The following is a 20,257-nucleotide window of genomic DNA, read 5'->3' as shown; positions in this document are numbered from 1 at the left end:
TTTGACCTCATGTTGCCAGGTTCAAATCCTGGTAGGTCCACTCAGCCTTTCATCCATCAGAGGTTGATAACATTAGTATCATTCATTTGGGTACAGTAAACATCCATTATCTGTCAATAGCATCAGGAGACTACTCAGGAGTGAATATGTACTCTAGAAATTCAACTTCTAGTCACTAAAGCCCCCCAGCTGGCCTGGGATGCATGAACGCGCTCTAAGAACATTCTGGACTCTGCTTAGTCTTGACACGTGGTCCTCGTAGAAGGGGAGGTACATCAATCGATATGGAGTTGGTTGACACTTGTGCCCCTTCTTTGAAGGGGCTCACAGCTCTGATATGGAAAGGGATTTTTGATAACAAAGAGTACGACAAGATAGTGAATTTTGCGTTGAGAGTCTTGTGTGGTTCCTGATTCGCTAATGCTGTGGGATTGCCCTGCAGTTAAGCAATATTGGTATCAAGTGGTGGCAGGGATTACATGAGTAACTGGAGGGCTATGCCTGCTGTAGTTGGCTTGCCTGTTGGGATTGTTCTAATGTCCTCAGAAGGCCAATGCACAGACCTGGCATTATTGTCGAGGGACCGAATTATGATATTTTGAAAAGCTGTTATAAGTCCAGCATATCAAATGCAGCAGGTAGACTTATATAGATGGGCAACATTAAAATGTGAAGTATTAACCGCATGCGTGCGGTGCAGATTTCCGCGCTGCGCTGAAGTTCGCAAAAACCCGCGGTTCATGACGAGTTCAGCTCGTCATGAGTGTACAAGAGGTGTACCTCATGACGAGCTGAGCTCGTCATGAGCGTCGAAGGGGTTAACAGAGCAAACCCAATTAGCGAAACACGTCAGAGGGGCATTAAATGGCCCCAAAAAACCTGGGAGCAATATTGGCCCAACTGCTTAGGAATAAAGGTGAAAAACCTAATTGAAACACCATAATAGCGCTGGATGATATTTTAAGTTAGGATTGTAAATGCAGCGTAAAAGTAAAAAATAGTTATGGGAGATATTTGAGGTGATCGATGGTGATAAAGGAAAAAAAACAAATATTTACCTTTGTTGACCTGGAATCCACTGCTGATTTACACAAACTGGCCTTGATGTTTAAGAATTAAATGTAATCTTGAAATAACCACCTTGACAGTTGGATTTTCATAGTACAATAAGAGGACATAATGGGCCAGATGTACGACCAGTGATGTCTGCGACTCGCAAATTGCATGAAATCGCGAGTCGCAATTTGCGGGTTGCAAACATCATTGTAGAACAGTGTCAGCGACACTGTTCGCAATTCCCAATGGGGACGCTAATTGCATGCCTCATTCATATTATTGAGGCTGTCGCAAATTGCAACCCCATTGAGAATGGCTGGCAATCCCAGGGATGGTGGCCTGCTGAGGTCAGCCGACCCCCATGTCTGGGACTGCTTTGTCAGTAAAGCAGTTTTTTTTTTTTTTAAATAAATGAAGCCTTTTTTCCTAAAAGGAAAACGGGATGCATTTAAAAAAAAAAAAGAAAAAAACGCTTTTGTTTAATTTTTTAAGGGCAGGTAGTGGTCCCTGGGACCACTGCCTGCTCTTAAAAAATGTTTGCGCACCCATTCACAAAGGGGAAGGGGTCCTCTGGGGACCACTTCCCGTTTGTGAATGGTTTACCACTCTCTAAAACTGGGAGTTTTTTGCAATCGCAAATGCGGTCACAAAACATTGCTATTAGAAAGGGACGCCCTTGGAACGCCCCTTCCTAATAGCAAGTCGCTAACCCTATTTAGCGAGTCGCTATTACATTAGCGACTTGGAAAATAGGGTTGGTACCTTCTGCTACAGTTTTTTGCGGTCGCAAAAGGGCAAAATGCCCTTCTGCGACCACAAAAAACTGATGTACATCTGGCCCTAAGTCTTGTGTCGCAATTTCATATTTCTCATTTAAACTTACTTTGTTTTTACTGTCAACAATTAATAACAATATTTAAGAAAAAAGAAGATAGAACAAGCATTGTCCAACCATTCAAGCAGAGTTTTATGTTCTTAAACAGAATCATAAGCACATTAAAACCGGACAAGTTTAAGAAACTAAAAGATGTATATATTGATGGCTTCCTCTCCTTCAATAAACCCAGTTTTGGTTTTTAAGAGAATTAAAATTGGGACAGAAAGGCAGGGTTTGTTGTTACTCTTTAGTTTCTAAGACCTAGAAACAGGAAAAATACACAGGAAGGGAACCATAATGAAAAAGTACTGAGAACGGTTCTGGCCTTTCAGAAGCGCGGAATTTTCAGTAGTGGCTACCTCGAAGAGCTTAATGTGGAAATCCACCCAACTAGACGTTTAGTGAAATATTTAGGGGAAGGTCAATAGATACCTTAGTGAACTATGCATCTAGACTTAAACAAGACTATTGCATGAATGGGAAACGCATGCAAAGATGTTGCAATAGATAGGTGAGGCGTAGCAGAACACAGGGTTGCAGCATGGTTCGGTAAGACCTGCTGGTGAGCAATAAAAGTAGATTGATGCCAAAATAGATGGCATTACAATAAATTAAGGCTCAAAGAATATAAAAGTTGTTACTCCAGTGTGCAATGGTCTTCAATAAGGAACGGGTGAATGTTGCTCACCTGAAACGTGCATGTAGAAACAGCATGAAATTTGGAATCTTAACCACTGAAAATTGTGGGCGCGAGCAAGGTTCAAACTGTGTCATGCCTCACATGACAATTGGTCGTTGCTCTGCACCTTTCGTATTAGGGCCCAACTTGTAGTTTTAATGTTTTGGTTGCTGGTTCTCTTTTGGTATGAGCATGGTCAAATGTGAGTGCAATCTGTTTGCCAGGCCCACTTAAATCTCAGTCTCCGCCACCCTCAGCTCGGCTATCCATGCTCTAGCGCTTGGACGCCCATTTGGGCAGCAATCGCGCTCTACAAATCACAATACAATACAATACAAGTTTTACAGAGGACCCTTCAGCTTTGCACACTAGCAATTGTGGAGATGATGTGGCGTAATAACCAGAGATGCCGACTTTGGAACTGGGTTCGAATCTGCGTCGTCGCAACATCCTGTGATTTTGGGCAAATCCCTTATTCTCCCCTTGCCTACAAAAAACAGCTCCTTACAACTGAGCCATATCGCATCACCCGCATTGATCGCATTGCTCCTGCTTATTGTGCCTGATAATTAATTCCATTAATATCGTAGCGCTGTTAGCGTCTATATCGTAGCGCTGTGTGGCTGAAGTGCGCTTTATTAAACATTCGCTTGTGCTCTGCTGCCTTTGCCTGAACTGCGCATTTGTACCTGATTCTGCCGGTACCACTGGCCATTTCATAGCCATTACCTAAGTTTAGCCCCAATCTCGTCCTGGTCGGATTTTGGCTTGCTGCCATTTTGTTGATTGTTATTGTGCCGTCCCTGCCCGGCTCTCCACCCCGATCCCGCCTCCCAGGTGCTCCTCCCTCCCACTGAAAGTTTAGGCTCGACCCACCATCGCAAACGCTGTGACCGTCCTGAACCCATCAGAAGCGGTCGCTCCCCACGCTGCTCCAGGCTCCAATTGGTATCGTAGCGCTTTCCCCTCAGACAGCTCCTTACAACTGAGCCATATCGCATCACCCGCATTGATCGCATTGCTCCTGCTTATTGTGCCTGATAATTAATTGCATTAATATCGTAGCGCTGTTAGCGTCTATATCGTAGCGCTGTGTGGCTGAAGTGCACTTTATTAAACATTCGCTTGTGCTCTGCTGCCTTTGCCTGAACTGCGCATTTGTACCGGATTCTGCCGGTACCACTGGCCATTTCATAGACATTACCTAAGTTTAGCCCCAATCTCGTCCTGGTCGGATTTTGGCTTGCTGCCATTTTGTTGATTGTTATTGTGACGTCCCTGCCCGGCTCTCCACCCCGATCCCGCCTCCCAGCTGCTCCTCCCTCGCCCCCGCCCCCTCCTCCATCCACATATGACAGATGCCTATGCGCGCAGCGGTCATGCGCAGCGGTCGCGCCCTATGCGCGCCGAAGGTGCGCCAAAGGTAAGCCCGTCTACGCCCTTCTGCGCCAGGACCGCGCCCAGCGCCAGACCCCCTGACCCCCGCAAAATCCCCTCCACCCGCATAACATACGACGCCGCAACCCTCTCAGCCCTTAACCCCGGCCGCACACCACAATGCTACCAAGCTACCCCAGGACACACCCATGGACCCTTCACCTGCCACTCCTGCAAATTCAACTGCATCAGAACCCTCACCAAATCCACAAACTGCAAACTGAGCTCCAACACCAACCACCTAAACTGCATCCTGCTCAACACCCGCTCGGTCCACAGACACGCCATTGAACTCTGGAACCTACTCGACACCACATCTTCTGACGTCGTCTTCCTTACAGAAACCTGGATAAATGCCTCATCAGCACCGGACATAGCCATAGCCATCCCGGACGGCTACAAGATCATCCGAAAGGACCGCATCAACCAAACCGGAGGAGGCATCGCCATCGTCCATAAAAACACCATCCGCATCACGACCAGCTCCCATGACAACCTCACAACCGCCGAACATCTTCACTTCCAGATTCACACCGACCCTAAGACCACACTCAGAGGCACCCTCATCTATAGACCACCCGGACCCCGCACACAATTCAACGAAGACATCACTGGCTTCATCAGCCCACATGCCCTCCCCTCCGAGGACTACATTCTACTGGGAGACCTCAATTTCCACCTGGAAAAGAAAAACGACATCAATACCACCACCCTTCTGGACAACCTGGCCAATCTCGGACTCAAACAACTGGTTGACACCCCCACCCACCTTGCCGGACACACGCTCGACCCTATCTTCACCTCCAGCAAACACATCTCCTTCGATCACACCACAGCTCTCCATTGGACGGACCACAGCTGCGTTCACTTTAACTACAAAAAGACCACGACCCACAACCCCCCACAACCTATTCCCCGAAGAAACTGGAACAAAATTACCTCCGATCAGCTCTTCACATCGCTCCACCAAAACCCTCCTGCCAAATCATCAGACCCAAACCAAGCAGCCACCAACATCACACAATGGATCACCCACAGCGCCGACGAACTAGCACCCCTGAAAAACCATCAAATCAAGCAAGGCAGCAAAAAAGCCCCATGGTTTAACGACGACCTTAAGAAATCCAAGAAGCTCTGCCGTTCCCTCGAGAAAGCCTGGAGAAAAACCTCAACCACTGACAACCTGGCATCCTTCAAGAACGCCACCCGCAAACACCACCAATCCACTCATCCGATCCACCAAGAAATCAGCATTCAAGGATCGACTTGACAACAACGCCCAAAACAGCAAGGAACTATTCAACATCGTCAAAGAATTTACCAACCCCACCGCCGGCACCAACGACATTACTCCTTCCCAAGACCTCTGCGACTCTCTATCCTCATTCTTCCACAACGAAATCGCCGACATACATAACAGCTTCAAAAACCAGTCCGAAGACCAGACCACCCCACCCACCCCCGAACCAACACCGCACTCTAACAACCTTTACACCTGGAACCCAATCACCACCGAAGACACCATCCGCCTGATGAGCTCCATCCACTCAGGATCGCCAACCGACCCATGTCCCCACCACATTTTCAACAAAGCAGACTCGATCATTGCACCCCATCTCCGCGATGTCATCAACTGTTCCTTCAACTCCGCTACCTTCCCGGAAAGCTGGAAACATGCCGAACTCAGCGCCGTGCTGAAGAAACCCACAGCAGACCCCAGTGAACTTAAGAACTACCGCCCCATCTCGCTCCTCCCATTCCCTGCCAAAGTCATTGAGAAAGCCGTCAACAGCCAGCTCGCCACCTTCCTTGAATCCAACAAATCCCTCGACCTGTCACAGTCCGGCTTCCGAGCCAAACACAGCACCGAAACCGCCCTCATCGCAGCAACAGACGACATTCGAACACTACTAGACAACGGAGAAACAATTGCCCTCATCCTACTTGACCTCTCGGCAGCCTTCGACACAGTCTGTCACAGCACCCTCATACAACGCCTCAGCAACGTCGGAATACAAGGAAAAGCATTAGACTGGATCGTCTCGTTCCTCGCCGGAAGAACCCAGAGAGTCCGCCTCCCCCCTTTCAGATCAGAGGCCACCGAAGTCATCTGCGGCGTACCACAAGGATCATCACTCAGTCCCACCCTCTTCAACGTATACATGAGTCCCCTCGCATCCATAGCGCGACAACACAACCTCAACATCATCTCCTACGCAGACGACACCCAGTTGATCCTCTCTCTCACCAATGACCCAAACACCGCCAAAACCAACTTACACGAAGGAATGAAAGAAGTAGCCGAGTGGATGAAGAACAGCCGTTTAAAACTGAACTCGGACAAAACGGAAGTCCTCATCTTAGGCTCATCCCCCTCTGCCTGGGATGACTCTTGGTGGCCACCAGCCCTGGGAACCGCACCCACACCCACGGATCACGCACGTAACCTGGGCTTCATCCTGGACTCCTCCCTCTCGATGACCAGACAGGCCAATGCCGTCTCATCATCCTGCTTCAACATCCTACGCATGCTCAAAAAAGTCTTCCGTTGGATCCCCACCGAAACAAGAAAGACGGTCACCCATGCACTGGTCACCAGCCGACTGGACTACGGAAACACCCTCTGCGCAGGAACCACAGCCAAACTACAGAAAAAACTTCAACGCATCCAAAACGCCTCAGCCAGACTCATATTGGACATCCCTCGTCAAGCTCACATTTCCGGTCACCTGAAAGATCTCCACTGGCTCCCCGTCAACAAGAGAATTACGTTCCGTCTCCTCACCCACACAAAGCCCTCTACGACCTAGGACCCGAATGCCTCAACACGCGCCTGTCATTTTACACCCCCACTCGCCAACTACGATCGTCCAATCAAGCCCTCGCCGCAATTCCACGCATCCATAGATCCACCATGGGAGGAAGATCCTTCTCCTACTTAGCGACCAAGACCTGGAATTCTCTCCCCACCCACCTCCGCCTTACTCAGAACCACCTCTCCTTCAGAAAGCAACTAAAAACTTGGATATTCAGTAATTAAAAGCAAACGCCTCCCCAAGCGCCGTGAGACCCTCTGGGTGATTAGTGCGCTATATAAATTTCTGAACTTGAATTTGAAAAATGATTGTGTCTTTGTGTAGTGTAACTGGTGCTCATGTAAAGTGCTCCAGTATCTTCGGGTCGAGTTCGCGCTATTTAAAAATACAACAAAAGAGGCAGATGTGTTTTATAGTGAATATTGTTATTCATCTGCATGCTAGTTCACCTTATCTCAATCTCCACTTGAAAATCTAAACTGTTATCGTGTGTTGCCACATTTTACCCTTGTTTTTTGCCTCTTTATGCCCCTCCTCCCCATCATGATATTATCAAACGGTTTAGCACAATCTCTAAAAGACAACGCAAATTCAACCTTGTACAACTAGGTCCTTCAGTTAGAAGTTGATTCAATGATTTCGGTGAGGTTATGCATGGATATGATGTCACCTTCATTTATACATGTCTTTTTTTCCCTTTTGCTTTAGAATTAACAACATTGCACTTGTTGAAACGGATCGACACAGCCTTGATAAGACACCTGGTGAGGCTAGCTGGCGAGGTACAACATATGGAGCTGTCATACCAAGCTGCCTGCATTATCGCTCACCTGGCTTTACATGGTAACACCCTTCATAGAGTGAATTCACCTCTGTAACAATGTTACTTTCAGATTAAATGTAAAACAGAGCAACCAGCTACACAAAGCAGTTAGAGTGAACAAAGATTTCAGTCCCATTTTTTTGCTTCACCAATATTTGAAAGAAAGAAAACATGGTATAAGTATTAGAGACACGTGTTGGCCTGTGTGCCGTTGTTCCCTGGGAAGGCCTGTGATGGTGAACAGCCTGTAGACTCCCACAGAAAAGACTATTGGCTTCAGAATTGTTTTTAGTTTCCACCTCTGTTCAACAGTGCACACTCTAGTAATGCTGTTGGAAGCTGAGGTAGTGAGCACTCCAAAAACTTTAAATGTCTTCACCGTGAAGTACTACGCTAGCTGGCTCACTTCAAGGAATTAGGCTTTCTCATCCGATCTTGCAGGGGATCACTGCCTAGAGTAACACATCGCCTCACTTTGTAAAGTTAGCTTTTTACTTTTTCACTTTTCCATCCACATTGAAGTGTCTTTCTCCCATCCAATTATCGACTTTCAGAATGAAAGTAATTCATGAGAACTCTAGTGGCTTCCGACTACAAATTCACCTAAAAGCAAACCATTAAGCAAACGCCAGACTGCACAACAGGCACAAGTTAAGATTGGGCTAAAACCAGAGGTTCATTTTTAATAAAATAGTTTGTAATGAAGAAGAACCAAAACCATAGAGCAGTTGAAATTATTTTCCATAATCAGTGTAATTTATTTCTGTTTTTATAGAACAAGGAAATGAGAGAGAGCAACAAAAGAACTGACATGTAAGGCCTGTTTGCCCTTAATACAATTAAACACTATTCCTTCTCCTGTACGCTTTACAGAACAAAATATGACCTATCGGTTAGGAATGTTAAAATTTGCACAATCTGTCCTGGCAGGTGTCATGAATACAAAGTATCTTCTAAGACTTCTGCAGGCTTGAGAAGTTATTGGTTAGGGAACCAAGAATATTCAGTAACATATCACTGGGTGAGGCAAGTATTGCTGAATGGCAGACAGTTAGCTACTTAGTTGTAGATGCCAAAAGTCCGAAAGATCCTAAAATATACCTTGTCTTACTCACACTACAAATTGGTGCAGTCCATTAAGAAGCTAGATGCCAGAAGAGCAGATTGTAATTTAGCTTGCTTTGTTTTCTTTGTTTGTACAGATCATAGAGCATTCTGGCTATGTTTTTTTTAATTTCTGCCTTTTTTGCAGAGGCAATGCGTTCTATGTTCAGATGCCAAATGGATGAAATTATCTCCTACCTCACAAATTTTCTCAGCCATAAGGAACCTCGCTTTCAAGAGTTGGGTGTGTCTACCCTCCGCTCACTGAGTCAAGGTAAGGAGTGATGATTTTTATTAAGCACAGATTGACCTTGATCATTTTTAGAAAGACAGTTGAAGGGTACCAGGAGAACAAACTGGGTGTATAGTGAAAATAGGGAAAGGAAAGTAACAACTCAGGGGGATGGGACCCGAATTATTTTTACAGGCTCCACACCGCAGACATTCCCACATCTCTCTTTCCATAATTGTGACATCCTTTCCTCTGACACTTCATGGAGGGAAGCCCCCTGTAGTGCCTTGCACCTCGCCATACCCCTGCGGCCAGACTTTCAAGAACTCGCTCCCTTGTCACACGTCTTGCGGCGGATGTCAGGAGAGGACCCTTGGCTGCACCACCTCTACTCAAACCGAGGGCTCCCTTACAACATTCAAACCCTTACACTCCGGTACCTCTCAGGGCACTTCACACAGTACTTTAATAACACGAGGCAGATCCACAAAAGACAATTCCAGCAGCCATACCAGAGACAAAAAGGTTACCTCGATGTGACAGAAGTCAACCTCTTTAATCACAAAGAAACCTAGGGGTCTCACACAGAGGGATGCACGGAAACCTCAATCCAGTGGAAACTAAATGGATATAGCGATGATAGGAGTGAGATAAACAATATTGAACAGAAGAGATGTCAGTGATTGTGAATAGAACCCGCTCAGTTCATAGGATACCCATCAAAGTATTGCATGATCAGTTTTATCATCTGGTCACCCCACAGCGGTAATAAGTCTCTAGATCATTGAGACCAAGTCTTACCCTGTAAGAGAGCGGGGTCACTACCCACAAGCACTGTTTGACCAGTTGAATATGAGCAGACGGGTAGAAGTGCAGTGCAGAAAAGAGGAAAATGTGGTGAGTTTAAAATAGGATGGAGGACAGAAAAAAGAGCAATTTTATTGAGAACATTCCCTCTTCCTGATTAAAAACAATTAGAACAGTGCAAGAGTGCAGTGTGGAACAATTTACTGCATTATGTCCAACATGTTTCAGCCTCAATGGGAAAGACCCAAGGCTTTCTTCAGGGCCTCTGTTCAAAACATTGCTACTCAAAGTGTCAAATCAAATTACCAATAAATGAGAAACAACGTGCACAGTAAGGGTCTTTCACGAGGGGCGGAGAGCACAGACATAATGACCTTCAATGCTGACCTCCTACACGCGATCCGGGGTGATGATACCTCCCCTAAGACGCTAGATAGAGCCCACCGGGTGGTGCTGGTTCTGGGTCACACAAATGCTGCCCCCAACATCATGGCAAAGGTGCATTTCTTCACCAAAAAAGAAGCTATCTTCCAGGCCTCGAGGAAGAGGGCTGACATGTCATTTGGGGACACACAGTCCAGTTATTCCAGGACATCGTGCCAATCACACTGCAGAGGCACAGTGGCATCAAGCTCATCACAGACAAACTAGGAGACCTTAACATCCAATATCAGTGGGACCACCCCTTTGCTATCATCTTTACCTGGGAGGGCAGATGCAGAGCCATTCGTTCCTGGAGAGAGGCCACACAACTCCTGGGCTTTGCACTAAACTAGGAAGGGGGAGGATCTGCACCTGCCTAGCTTCCCCAGCCGGGCACCTCTCAAACCAAGGTGGGCTACAGTGTAGGCCTCACGCCCTCACAAACACAAGAGCGTCCAGGCCTCCCAAGAGGCAGAACAGGATATCATCCAGCAAATCCACAATCTGGAGAGATTTCCACCAATTCGTGTCTGGAGATGATCAGCCAGATGTCCTACCCCAGACTTGATCTACCACATATCCACAACCGTGACTTAGTTTGAGACCAAACACTCGCTGTTGGCCCCTGTTGTAGTCTGCATTTCTCTATGTAACATCTCTTACACCCTTACAAGCGCAATGAAGGCCCATACCTCTCCTCCTTCCCATGACTGGCAGCCCACACGTTAAGCTCCTATCTCTCAGTACACTGGGACTAAACACCTAACTAAAGACTCCAGGTGTGGTTCTACCTCCTTATGCAGGACCCTGATGAAATATTCCTGCAGGAAACCCACCTACTCTGCCAAAACGCTCCCCGCATGTCCCACCCAAAATATCCTATTAGCTATTGGGCACACATCATGACTTAAACAGCTGGAGTCGCTATCCTGTGCAAGACTTCCTTTTGCTCTAAGATACTAAAAGTTGTGCAGGGTGATAATGGCCACTTCCTGAAACTCACTGTCTAGCGGGGAGCCCCACCCCCTCACTCTCCTAAATGTTTATGCTCCTAACCAAGCCCAAGATGCATAGCTTAGAGCCACCCTATGAGATCATGGGACACGTGAGTGCCGTCCAGGTGGTGGTGGGGCTACTTCAATGTAGTGTGGGATCCTGAAATGGATCGTAGTGGTGCTTCCTTCCAGGGGGTGGAGGCAATGTCTACTGCCCTTAAACGTGACCTCACTGACCTGGGATTGGTAGATGCCTAGAAATATAGTCACCCTGTGGTTCGAGATTACTTCTATTTACAAGTCTACTCTCATATTCATGTATTGATTATTTCTTTCTCACTCCCATACTGCTGTGGGACTTGGATTCTGCTTGCCTCTCAGATATTTGCATCTCCGACAATGCCCACTTAGAGATAACCCTATCTGCAGCAGGACATGCTGCACCAGCTTGCCCTCGGTGGCCTTTTCCACCCCACCTGCTCAGGGACCCTGTGGATGTTGCTTAAATTCAAAAAGAAATTGTTGTGTACTTCAACACTCACACCCATACCGAGACCTCTGGCCCCACTCTGTGGGATGGCTTCAATGCCACAATACGGGGACCATCTCCTCTATTGCCATCGCCCGCGCAGGGGAAGTCAATCTGTTCGAGACCGGTCTCACAGCAGACATTAAGGCTGTGAAACACCTTGACCACTCTGCCCCATCTAGACGGGCCAAACAGCAACTGGCTATACTTAGGGGTCAATTAAGGTCGCTTCGGACTAATAAGTCTGATGGTTCATTACTGGCAGAAATACTACGAAGGGGGGTACAAAGTAGGTTCTTTACTTGTGTGCAAAGTGCATCAACAAACCACACGTGCACTCTTTTCTAATTAAGCTGGGCAATGAAACATGGGCAATTAAGGAAAAGGCAAAACAGCAGATGTTCCACTAATTTTACCAAACCCTTTATGCAGGGATCAATGCGCCCCAAGAGCACACAGATTCCTACCTTAAAGACTGACCCTGGTAAACTCTAGACCCTCTCCACTCAAAACTCCTGGATGCCCCCATCATCTTAGCTGAAATCCAAAGGGACCTCAGGGAGCTACCAGTGGGTAAAACTCCAGGCCCGATGGCCTTCCTGTGACGTTCTACTGTAAAATTCTCCCCCAATTTCAGGAACACTTTGTGGCCTTATTCAACTCATTTGCAGCAGACACAGGCCTACGATCCATCATGGAAGCAGCAGAGATAGTACTTATACCCAAACCTGATAAGGCTACTGCCCAATTGCTCTTCTGATTACAGATACCAAGATATATACCAAGACTCTAGCAAACAGACTAGAGCCTTATCTCTCTGGACTAATTGATCCGGATTAAGTGAGATTCATCCAGCAGAGGCAGGGAACAGACACCCTCTGGCACCTTGTACACTTAGTAGAAAAAGCCCACCAAAACACATCTCTGCTTGCCTTCTCTCGCTGGATATGGAAAAGGCCTTTGACCGGGCTGGTTGGGCCTTTCCATGGGCGACCCTTACTAAGATTGGATTGAGGCCTGGTTTTATATCTAAAATCATGGCAGCTTATGCCGCACCCACAGCTATTATCCGCGTTAATGTGAAATCCTTACTGCTGATCCACCTGACGAGGGGTACTAGACATTCCCTAGCTGTAGAGCCTTTCGCAGTCCGTATTCATCAGGCAAAGTACATTACGGGCATCCGCTTTGGCGAGCATTAACATAAAATGGCCCCTTTTGCAAATAATCTCTTGCTAGCCCTCACCCAACCTAAGTCTTCCCTCCCTGCTCTAGTGCCTGCGTTGACTGCCTTTAAAAAAGTCTCTGGCTTTTAAATAAAAATGACCTAATTACAGATTCTCAATTTGACAATTCCCAAAACGTCCCTCCCCATCTTGCAGTGCCTTACACTTTGCAATGGGTTCCGAAATCTACAGAGTATTCAGGGCAAAATTATGCCCCTTAATTAGCATCCTGGACGCACGCCAATTGGCTGAAATATCGGTGCTTGGTTCTAGCCCTGGATGACCTCCGCAGATGAAAACTGCTACAGGTATCCTGGATGCCTCAGTGCTGCTAAAATATCCATCTTGCCGAAAATCTTTTACTTATTCTAGCTGCTTCCCACTCCCATCCCACAGGACCCTATCCTCCATCTCCAACAGGACATACGCAATTTTATCTGGGATAGGGAAACGCCAGAAACTATTGAACTCTATATTGATGCTCTTCAGAGAGTAAGGGGGATTGGCATGCCCCAACTTCGTTGAATATTACTGGGTAGCCCACCTATGATACAACTCCGAGTGGGTTGTCCGAGAGAGCGAAAAGCACTGGTTTCACATGGACTGGGCATTATGTAGACCCCTTTGGGACTTGGCATGGCTTCCCAAGCATACTCAACCACGTAGCATCTATATAGCCATCCCCACCTCCCAGGTGCCTGGGAGCTTTTGTTCATATGGGCAACTCCAGGGCCCAAAAGATCCTTATCACTGCACAGTTTCATACATTCCCTTGTCATCTTCAGCCTCTACATGGAGGCACTTGGTGCTCTCCTCGTAGATAAGAGCATCAGGGTTTACCAATATTCTGCCAATACACAACTCAACTTGAATGTCTCCTCTGCTTCATACACCCAGCGCCTCAAACAATGTCTGTACACCCTCCAGACCTGGATGTAAAGCGCCCACCTGAAGCCGAACCGAACCTAAAAACGGAATTCCTGTTATTTGCAAAGAACAAGAAAAAGAACACACCTGGCTCAATGACATGAACCTTGATAGCACTAAGCCCCAACGTTCACTGAATGACAAGTCACTTGGATTCGCCCTGGGCACCACACTCAACCTCAAAGAGCACATTGTCAAAAAAACAAAGACGGCCTGGTACCAGCTATATCTTCTAAAGAAAGTGAAACTGTTTCTTCCAGAAAGCAATTTAGAACTTCTGTTCAAGCCTTCTCACTTGTCGTATTTGGATGGTGGCAAAGCCCTGCTCCATGACCTCTTAGGCTTTACACTGGCACCCCTTAAAGTTATCTTGCATGTCACAGAAAGTCTCATCCGAGGCCTAAAGAAATGTGATATCACACTCATTCTGTTGTAGCTCCATTTGCGCACCCTGCAGGCCAAAAGCATCTTGAAAATCAGTTGCATCATTTACAGAACCATCACAACCAGCACCCTTGCTTATATTGCTGGCAAGCTCAACATCTATGGTGGTTAACTGCTCACCCGCAGCCAGAGCACCATCACACTGCAGACTAAGAAGCTTAAAAAAACAAGGCATCAGGCCTTTGCCATCTCTGCACCCAGGATCTGGCACAACATCCCTATATACATCAGGATTACCCCAAAGCTGCTCCAATTTTAGTAAGAGTTGGAGATGCACAGTTTTAAAGAGCACTACATCATAGTACATTAACTGTCGCAGCTCATCTGCCTCTCCTTTCACTCACTGACTTTGTTTGTCTTTGACCCTGTATAGTGGTCTGCTACAGTGTGGCTAAGTTTGTGCTATATAAATGCCACGTACATATGTACATAAATGTCTTTTCTCTTTTCTTACAAATAAGATAAAAAGAAATTATGTTACTAGTTCAACATTACAGCAACCCATGCCCAGCATGATCCATTGAAACTAGTCAATGGATAAAAAGGAAATGCTAGTTTAATTGAGTGAAGTCGTCATGTAACCAGAAGTGCTTGAGGCAGGGGTAAGAGCACAGAACTCCAAAGGATTGCATCACATGACTCACATGAATAGCAAATATATGGTGCTGAAAAATGCAGGGCCTGGACAGGAAAGTGTTTCTGGACACGGTGGTGGTCGCTGCTACATACTTCTCCCTATTGCTGTCAAGCTGTGTTGACAGATTACCATAATCTTGCACCCAAAATGGCAGATGCTCTGTATTGCTGATGGTGCAATGGAGAGCAATACAGCTACAGTTCTGGACCGGCCATAATCAACCTGAATCGAGATCCATCGACATTATTGCTGTACCTTGCAGTGGTCGCTGAATGCCCAGATCCCGCAGTATCTAATAACAAAAGGCTACCTAAATGCTTAGGAGTGACACTAAAGGAGGTATAGCACACCATGGTTTGGAGGGCACCATAACTGCGGCCAGTACTGGAGGCAATTAAACTGGGTTGCCATTAAAATACTCGCCTGCAACTACAGAGTAATGTTTGTGTGGCATCAGGTAAACGAGCAGCGAATAACCAAGGAGCCATGTCTATGTACTTGTGCACATAGTTTTACCCATTGCTGGGGAGCCAGAGAACAACCAGTAACTCAGGCCACACTTTATTTGGGACCAGTAAGACGGGGGAAACATTTGTATGGGGGGATATTTTTCATGACTACAGCAGGAAGTCACCTGCTGAACATATTCATCATCTCATCGCCACCCTTATCCAGTATTAGGGGTGTCTTTCATAGATTCACATGCCTGAATCATTCCCCGTCGTCGAGACGGGAGCCTCCGGTATATAGAAAAGTAATGTCCTATAGACATACATAAAGAAAAAAATAGGCCTAAGGGCCTCACCTTAGTAGCCTATCCTTGTCCTTATGCAAAAAGGACCAAACTCTTAGAGCCAGCCAATCAGCTATCACCTCCCTCTAGAACCTTCCCTGCAGGAGCCTCAGTCTCTCAGATTTTCTACCGCACGTTGTGCTAGGGAGTCTCCAGCCTGAGCTCTCCTCAGGATATCTTCTAAAAGACGCACTCAGCAGACGGACGTCTCTCACTCACGAATGGGAGCTCAACCAAGGTACACTGGATCAGGTGTTCTCAGAATGGGGAATCCCAAGGATCGACCTCTTTGCCACCAGGGAGAACGCCAAATGCCCAAACTACGCAAGTTGGCGTCCCCAACAAAGGTCACTCGGAAATGCCCTTTCCATCAGTTGGTTCGGCGTCTTTGCGTACGCTTTTCCCCCCTTCCCGATGATTCCCAGGGTCCTCAGGAAGATGAAGGCAGAACCTTGTACCCTGATCCTCATTGCCCCGTTCTGGCCGAGGCAGCACTGGTTCTCGGACCTTCATCGCCTCTCCATCAGAACTCCGATTCGTCTGCAACAGCACCCGAACCTGCTAACTATGTCCAACGGACAGATCCAACACCCGAACCTACCATCGCTCAGATTATCAGCCTGGCTCCTGAGCACAGAGAATTCTGTCATCTAGACATCCCACAGGACTGCAGGGAGGTCCTAGCGAAAGCACGAGCGGACAGTACCAACAGAACGTACTCCCTCAAGTGGAAGCGGTTTTGCTTATGGTGCGTGGAGTACAAATTGTCGCCTCTCCGGATCACCCCTGTACAGATCTTGCCATACCTTTTACACTTGGCGGAGTCCGGGTTGGCACATGCATCTATAAAGGTTCATTTGGCTTCGATTTCACGATACACTAGGTCCTCGACGGCCCCTTCGCTTTGGTCCAGCAGGCTTATTAAACAGTTCCTCAAAGGCCTCTATAGATCGTACCCAAGACCTAGAAGGATTCCACCTGCATGGCATCTAAATTTGGTCCTCGACCAACTTATGAGGCATCCTTTTGAGCCAATTCATCGAGCACCCATCAAGTACATCTCATGGAAGGTGGCTCTTCTGCTCGCTCTAACATCTGCCAGGAGAGTCAGCGAGTTACAAGCTCTATCCATTCAGGAACCATTTATGCAATTTAAACAGGACAGAGTGGTGCTGAGGATGAATCCCAAGTTCATACCAAAAGTGCCTTCAGACTTTCACCTTAATGAACCGGTGGTTCTACGTTCCTTCTTTGCAAACCCTACCACTGCAGCAGAAAGGACATTACACTCCTTAGACCTCAAAAGGTGTATAAAGTTTTACTTGGACAAGACGAAAGACTTCAGGAAGTCTTCACAACTTTTTGTAGCCTACAGTAGACCAAGGCTTGGTCTACCTCTAACGAAACAGAGTATATCAAGGTGGATCTCTTCAGCGATAGCATTCTGCCATGAAAAGGCCGGCCGGCCGTTGAATGCCACGGTTCATGCACATTCCACAAGAGCAATGTCCACATCAGCAGCGCTGTTCGCTGGAGTGCCGCTTCTGGACATATGCAGAGCAGCGACGTGGAAGTCACCGCATACGTTCGCCAGACACTACTGCCTGGATGTTGAGCTTCTGCAGGACGCAGCAGTGGGTCAGGCGATGCTTCAACTTCTATTCCAGTGAGGTGAGCCTTCCTACATCCCGCCATCCTGGTATGCACATCTCTTCTATTTGGTTATGTTGATGTATCCTAATGCTTACAGTCGCATGATACTAAGTTTATTATATAACTGATTATATGGCATCATTGCATCACAAATGTGCATAATGTATTGCTAACTACTCTGATTCAGGCATGTGAATCTATGAAAGACACCCCTAATACTGGATAAGAAATGCGTTACTTACCTGTAACAGCAGTTATCCAGTATTGGTGTCTTTCATAGATTCACATGCAACCCTCCCGCCTCCCCTGGAAGGTCTCACGTTCTCTCTACCTGCATTACGCCTACCTAGCTTGGTGCGTACGAAAATCTGAGAGACTGAGGCTCCTGCAGGGAAGGTTCTAGAGGGAGGTGATAGCTGATTGGCTGGCTCTAAGAGTTTGGTCCTTTTTGCATAAGGACAAGGATAGGCTACTAAGGTGAGGCCCTTAGGCCTATTTTTTTCTTTATGTATGTCTATAGGACATTACTTTTCTATATACCAGAGGCTCCCGTCTCGACGACGGGGAATGATTCAGGCATGTGAATCTATGAAAGACACCAATATTGGATAACTGCTGTTACAGGTAAGTAACGCATTTCTTCTTTGTCTGCACAGGTGGACCCATAATGTAATTTTACCCACGATGTTCAGAAAACTGCCTGGCAATATAAAACTTGGGCTTTTTTAAGGGGGATTCTACTCAAAGTTAATTCAGTCTTAAAATGATAGTGTAAAACAAAACCACAAAATTCTGTTTTAGCACATCCAGTACCAGGGCTGTGGCAATGGAGGGCTGGATTGAGATGAAGCAGGGAGAAGCTGATTAACCCCAAGGAGGAATTCAGATTGAAACAGGTTCCTTTGAACATAAGATCAAATTATACCCCATAACCAGCAAATAAAAGGAGCTCTGATAGTTTTACTGAACAAAATTCCGACTAGTGTTAGGGAAGCCCAAAGGGAAAGGACAATTTGACTAGACTAGACACACTCATATGGCGAGATGTGATGTTCAAAGCAGAGAGCCTTGGAACGCGATGCTTTGAGTAGAAAGGATAATTGATGTTATCCTGTTAGACAACCAGATGTTGCTGCTCTTCTGAGAGTTCACCCTGAATGTGCAACATGTACAGCATTCATTCAGCTAAGCAAAGCAAATCCTGCAGGACAAAAGGGTTGGGTGCTCTATGCTTACCAAGTAACACTCACAGACTAAAAATCCACTTCTTCCTCGACCAAAGGTAGGCAAATTGAATTTATGGAGAAAATCCCCAGGGTGTGCATCATCACGACATAATGACCAAAATGAGGACCAGACCACTTGAGGCAGGAAAAGCTGAAATGAGAATGTGTTATTATGGATGTTTTATTTTGATTATGAGCTGAAAGGTGTTTGGTTATCCAGGTCAGTAATTCCATAATCAAAGTCAGAAATACTGGACAGGAGTATCACGGAAGATGTAACCAAAAGACTTCTTGTGGGCATATTTTACATATTTTGATGGTAGCTTTGGAGCACGGGATACAGTTGGCTTGCCCATGATTAATGTGGCCACCCCTCTAGCATCATCTTGTCATATGGGAGAAGTTGGGATCTTGGGAAATACACTTACTGTTGTGGTGTTTTAAAGGGACCATCCAGTGAATGATGTCACAATACATCTCAAAACCTTAGATGACATAATCAAACAAATGAACATTTTAGAACGATTTTTGTTGTTGGTTGTTAGAGATGCAGGACTGGCTAAAGAGATCTGTGTTTTACTCCCTTCACCGGATGGTGTGGGACAGAGACAGTGGGGAACCGTATTGATGCTTGTTAAATGTAGCAAGTGCCAGGCAATTCACAGGGATTTGGGTGGACCCAATATGTTGGCTCAATTGTACAGGCACTGCAGAAGAAGTGATTATGGCTAAAACTGGGGCTGCGAGCAGTGGGAACTCATTGTGATGTCTTAAAATGTCAGGGTACAAAAGTGTGTGGTCAGGAAGAGGAAGGTGATGAATATACAAATGGCTTGACTGTTTATAACATAATGTTGCAGGAGAGATACTCAGGAAGTCATGGTCCCCGAGCAGGAGTCTGGCCTTGCTAAGGATATTCTTCTAGTTACTCAAGCAGGTCTAGCTATGTGCTGACCAGCATTGCATTAATAAATCAGCTGGCTTTCAAGTATTTGAGGCACCTGGTGGGACACAAAGTGCTACTGGTTGGCTCCTAAGGCACTGGAATTCAGTGAAGGTTTTAGAAAGAATCAGTAGGAAATGTCATTGCCCACCGGTTCTATGAGGTGGGGACCTCAACCTTATACTGGAGCTTTCTTTAGATTAGTTACTCACTTTGAAGGGCAGCAAGCAGGACCCAACAGCTCTAGGAATTAATTGAAAACTGTAGGGTGCATCACAGAGACACAGATAATGGGCAGCTGATTATGTCCTCCTCTCTAAAAAATGGGTGGCAGAATATAATGTGCTCCAGATAGAAGGTCATTGTCCCCTGTGATTGGTACATACGTTTAAGATAAAACAAGTGTGTTCAAATAAATAAATGAGAATTAATACGCAATCAGACTATACGTAGTGCAACTCTCTTTATTCAGTTCCCATAAGAAGGGCACACTCCAGAACAAAGCTGATAACATCCATACATTACCTTTCAAAAAGAATAAAACATTTGTCACCATAAAGCCTCAAATGCCCCAGTTAATTAAAACTATATACTGACTCCCAAGTAGCTTTTAGATTTGCTGAATAACTA

At 46.2% G+C, this 20,257-nt stretch overlaps 1 protein-coding gene across 1 annotated transcript in view; it reads left to right on the top strand.

The window, feature by feature from the left end:
* LOC144761766 (uncharacterized) overlaps positions 1 to 20,257 on the top strand; it is a 638,918-nt gene that overhangs the window by 616,564 nt on the left and 2,097 nt on the right. Inside the window, exons 12-13 of the mRNA XM_078647014.1 lie at positions 7,574 to 7,708; positions 8,941 to 9,066. Coding sequence (XP_078503140.1) covers positions 7,574 to 7,708; positions 8,941 to 9,066 — 261 coding nt within the window. The remainder of the gene's footprint in view (positions 1 to 7,573; positions 7,709 to 8,940; positions 9,067 to 20,257) is intronic.

The sequence above is a fragment of the Lissotriton helveticus genome, chromosome 6, assembly GCF_964261635.1.
Source record: "Lissotriton helveticus chromosome 6, aLisHel1.1, whole genome shotgun sequence".
Classification (NCBI taxonomy): Eukaryota; Metazoa; Chordata; class Amphibia; order Caudata; family Salamandridae; genus Lissotriton; species Lissotriton helveticus.
The sequence above is the reverse complement of the archived record's forward strand: the minus strand, read 5'-3'. Positions and strand labels throughout refer to the sequence as shown.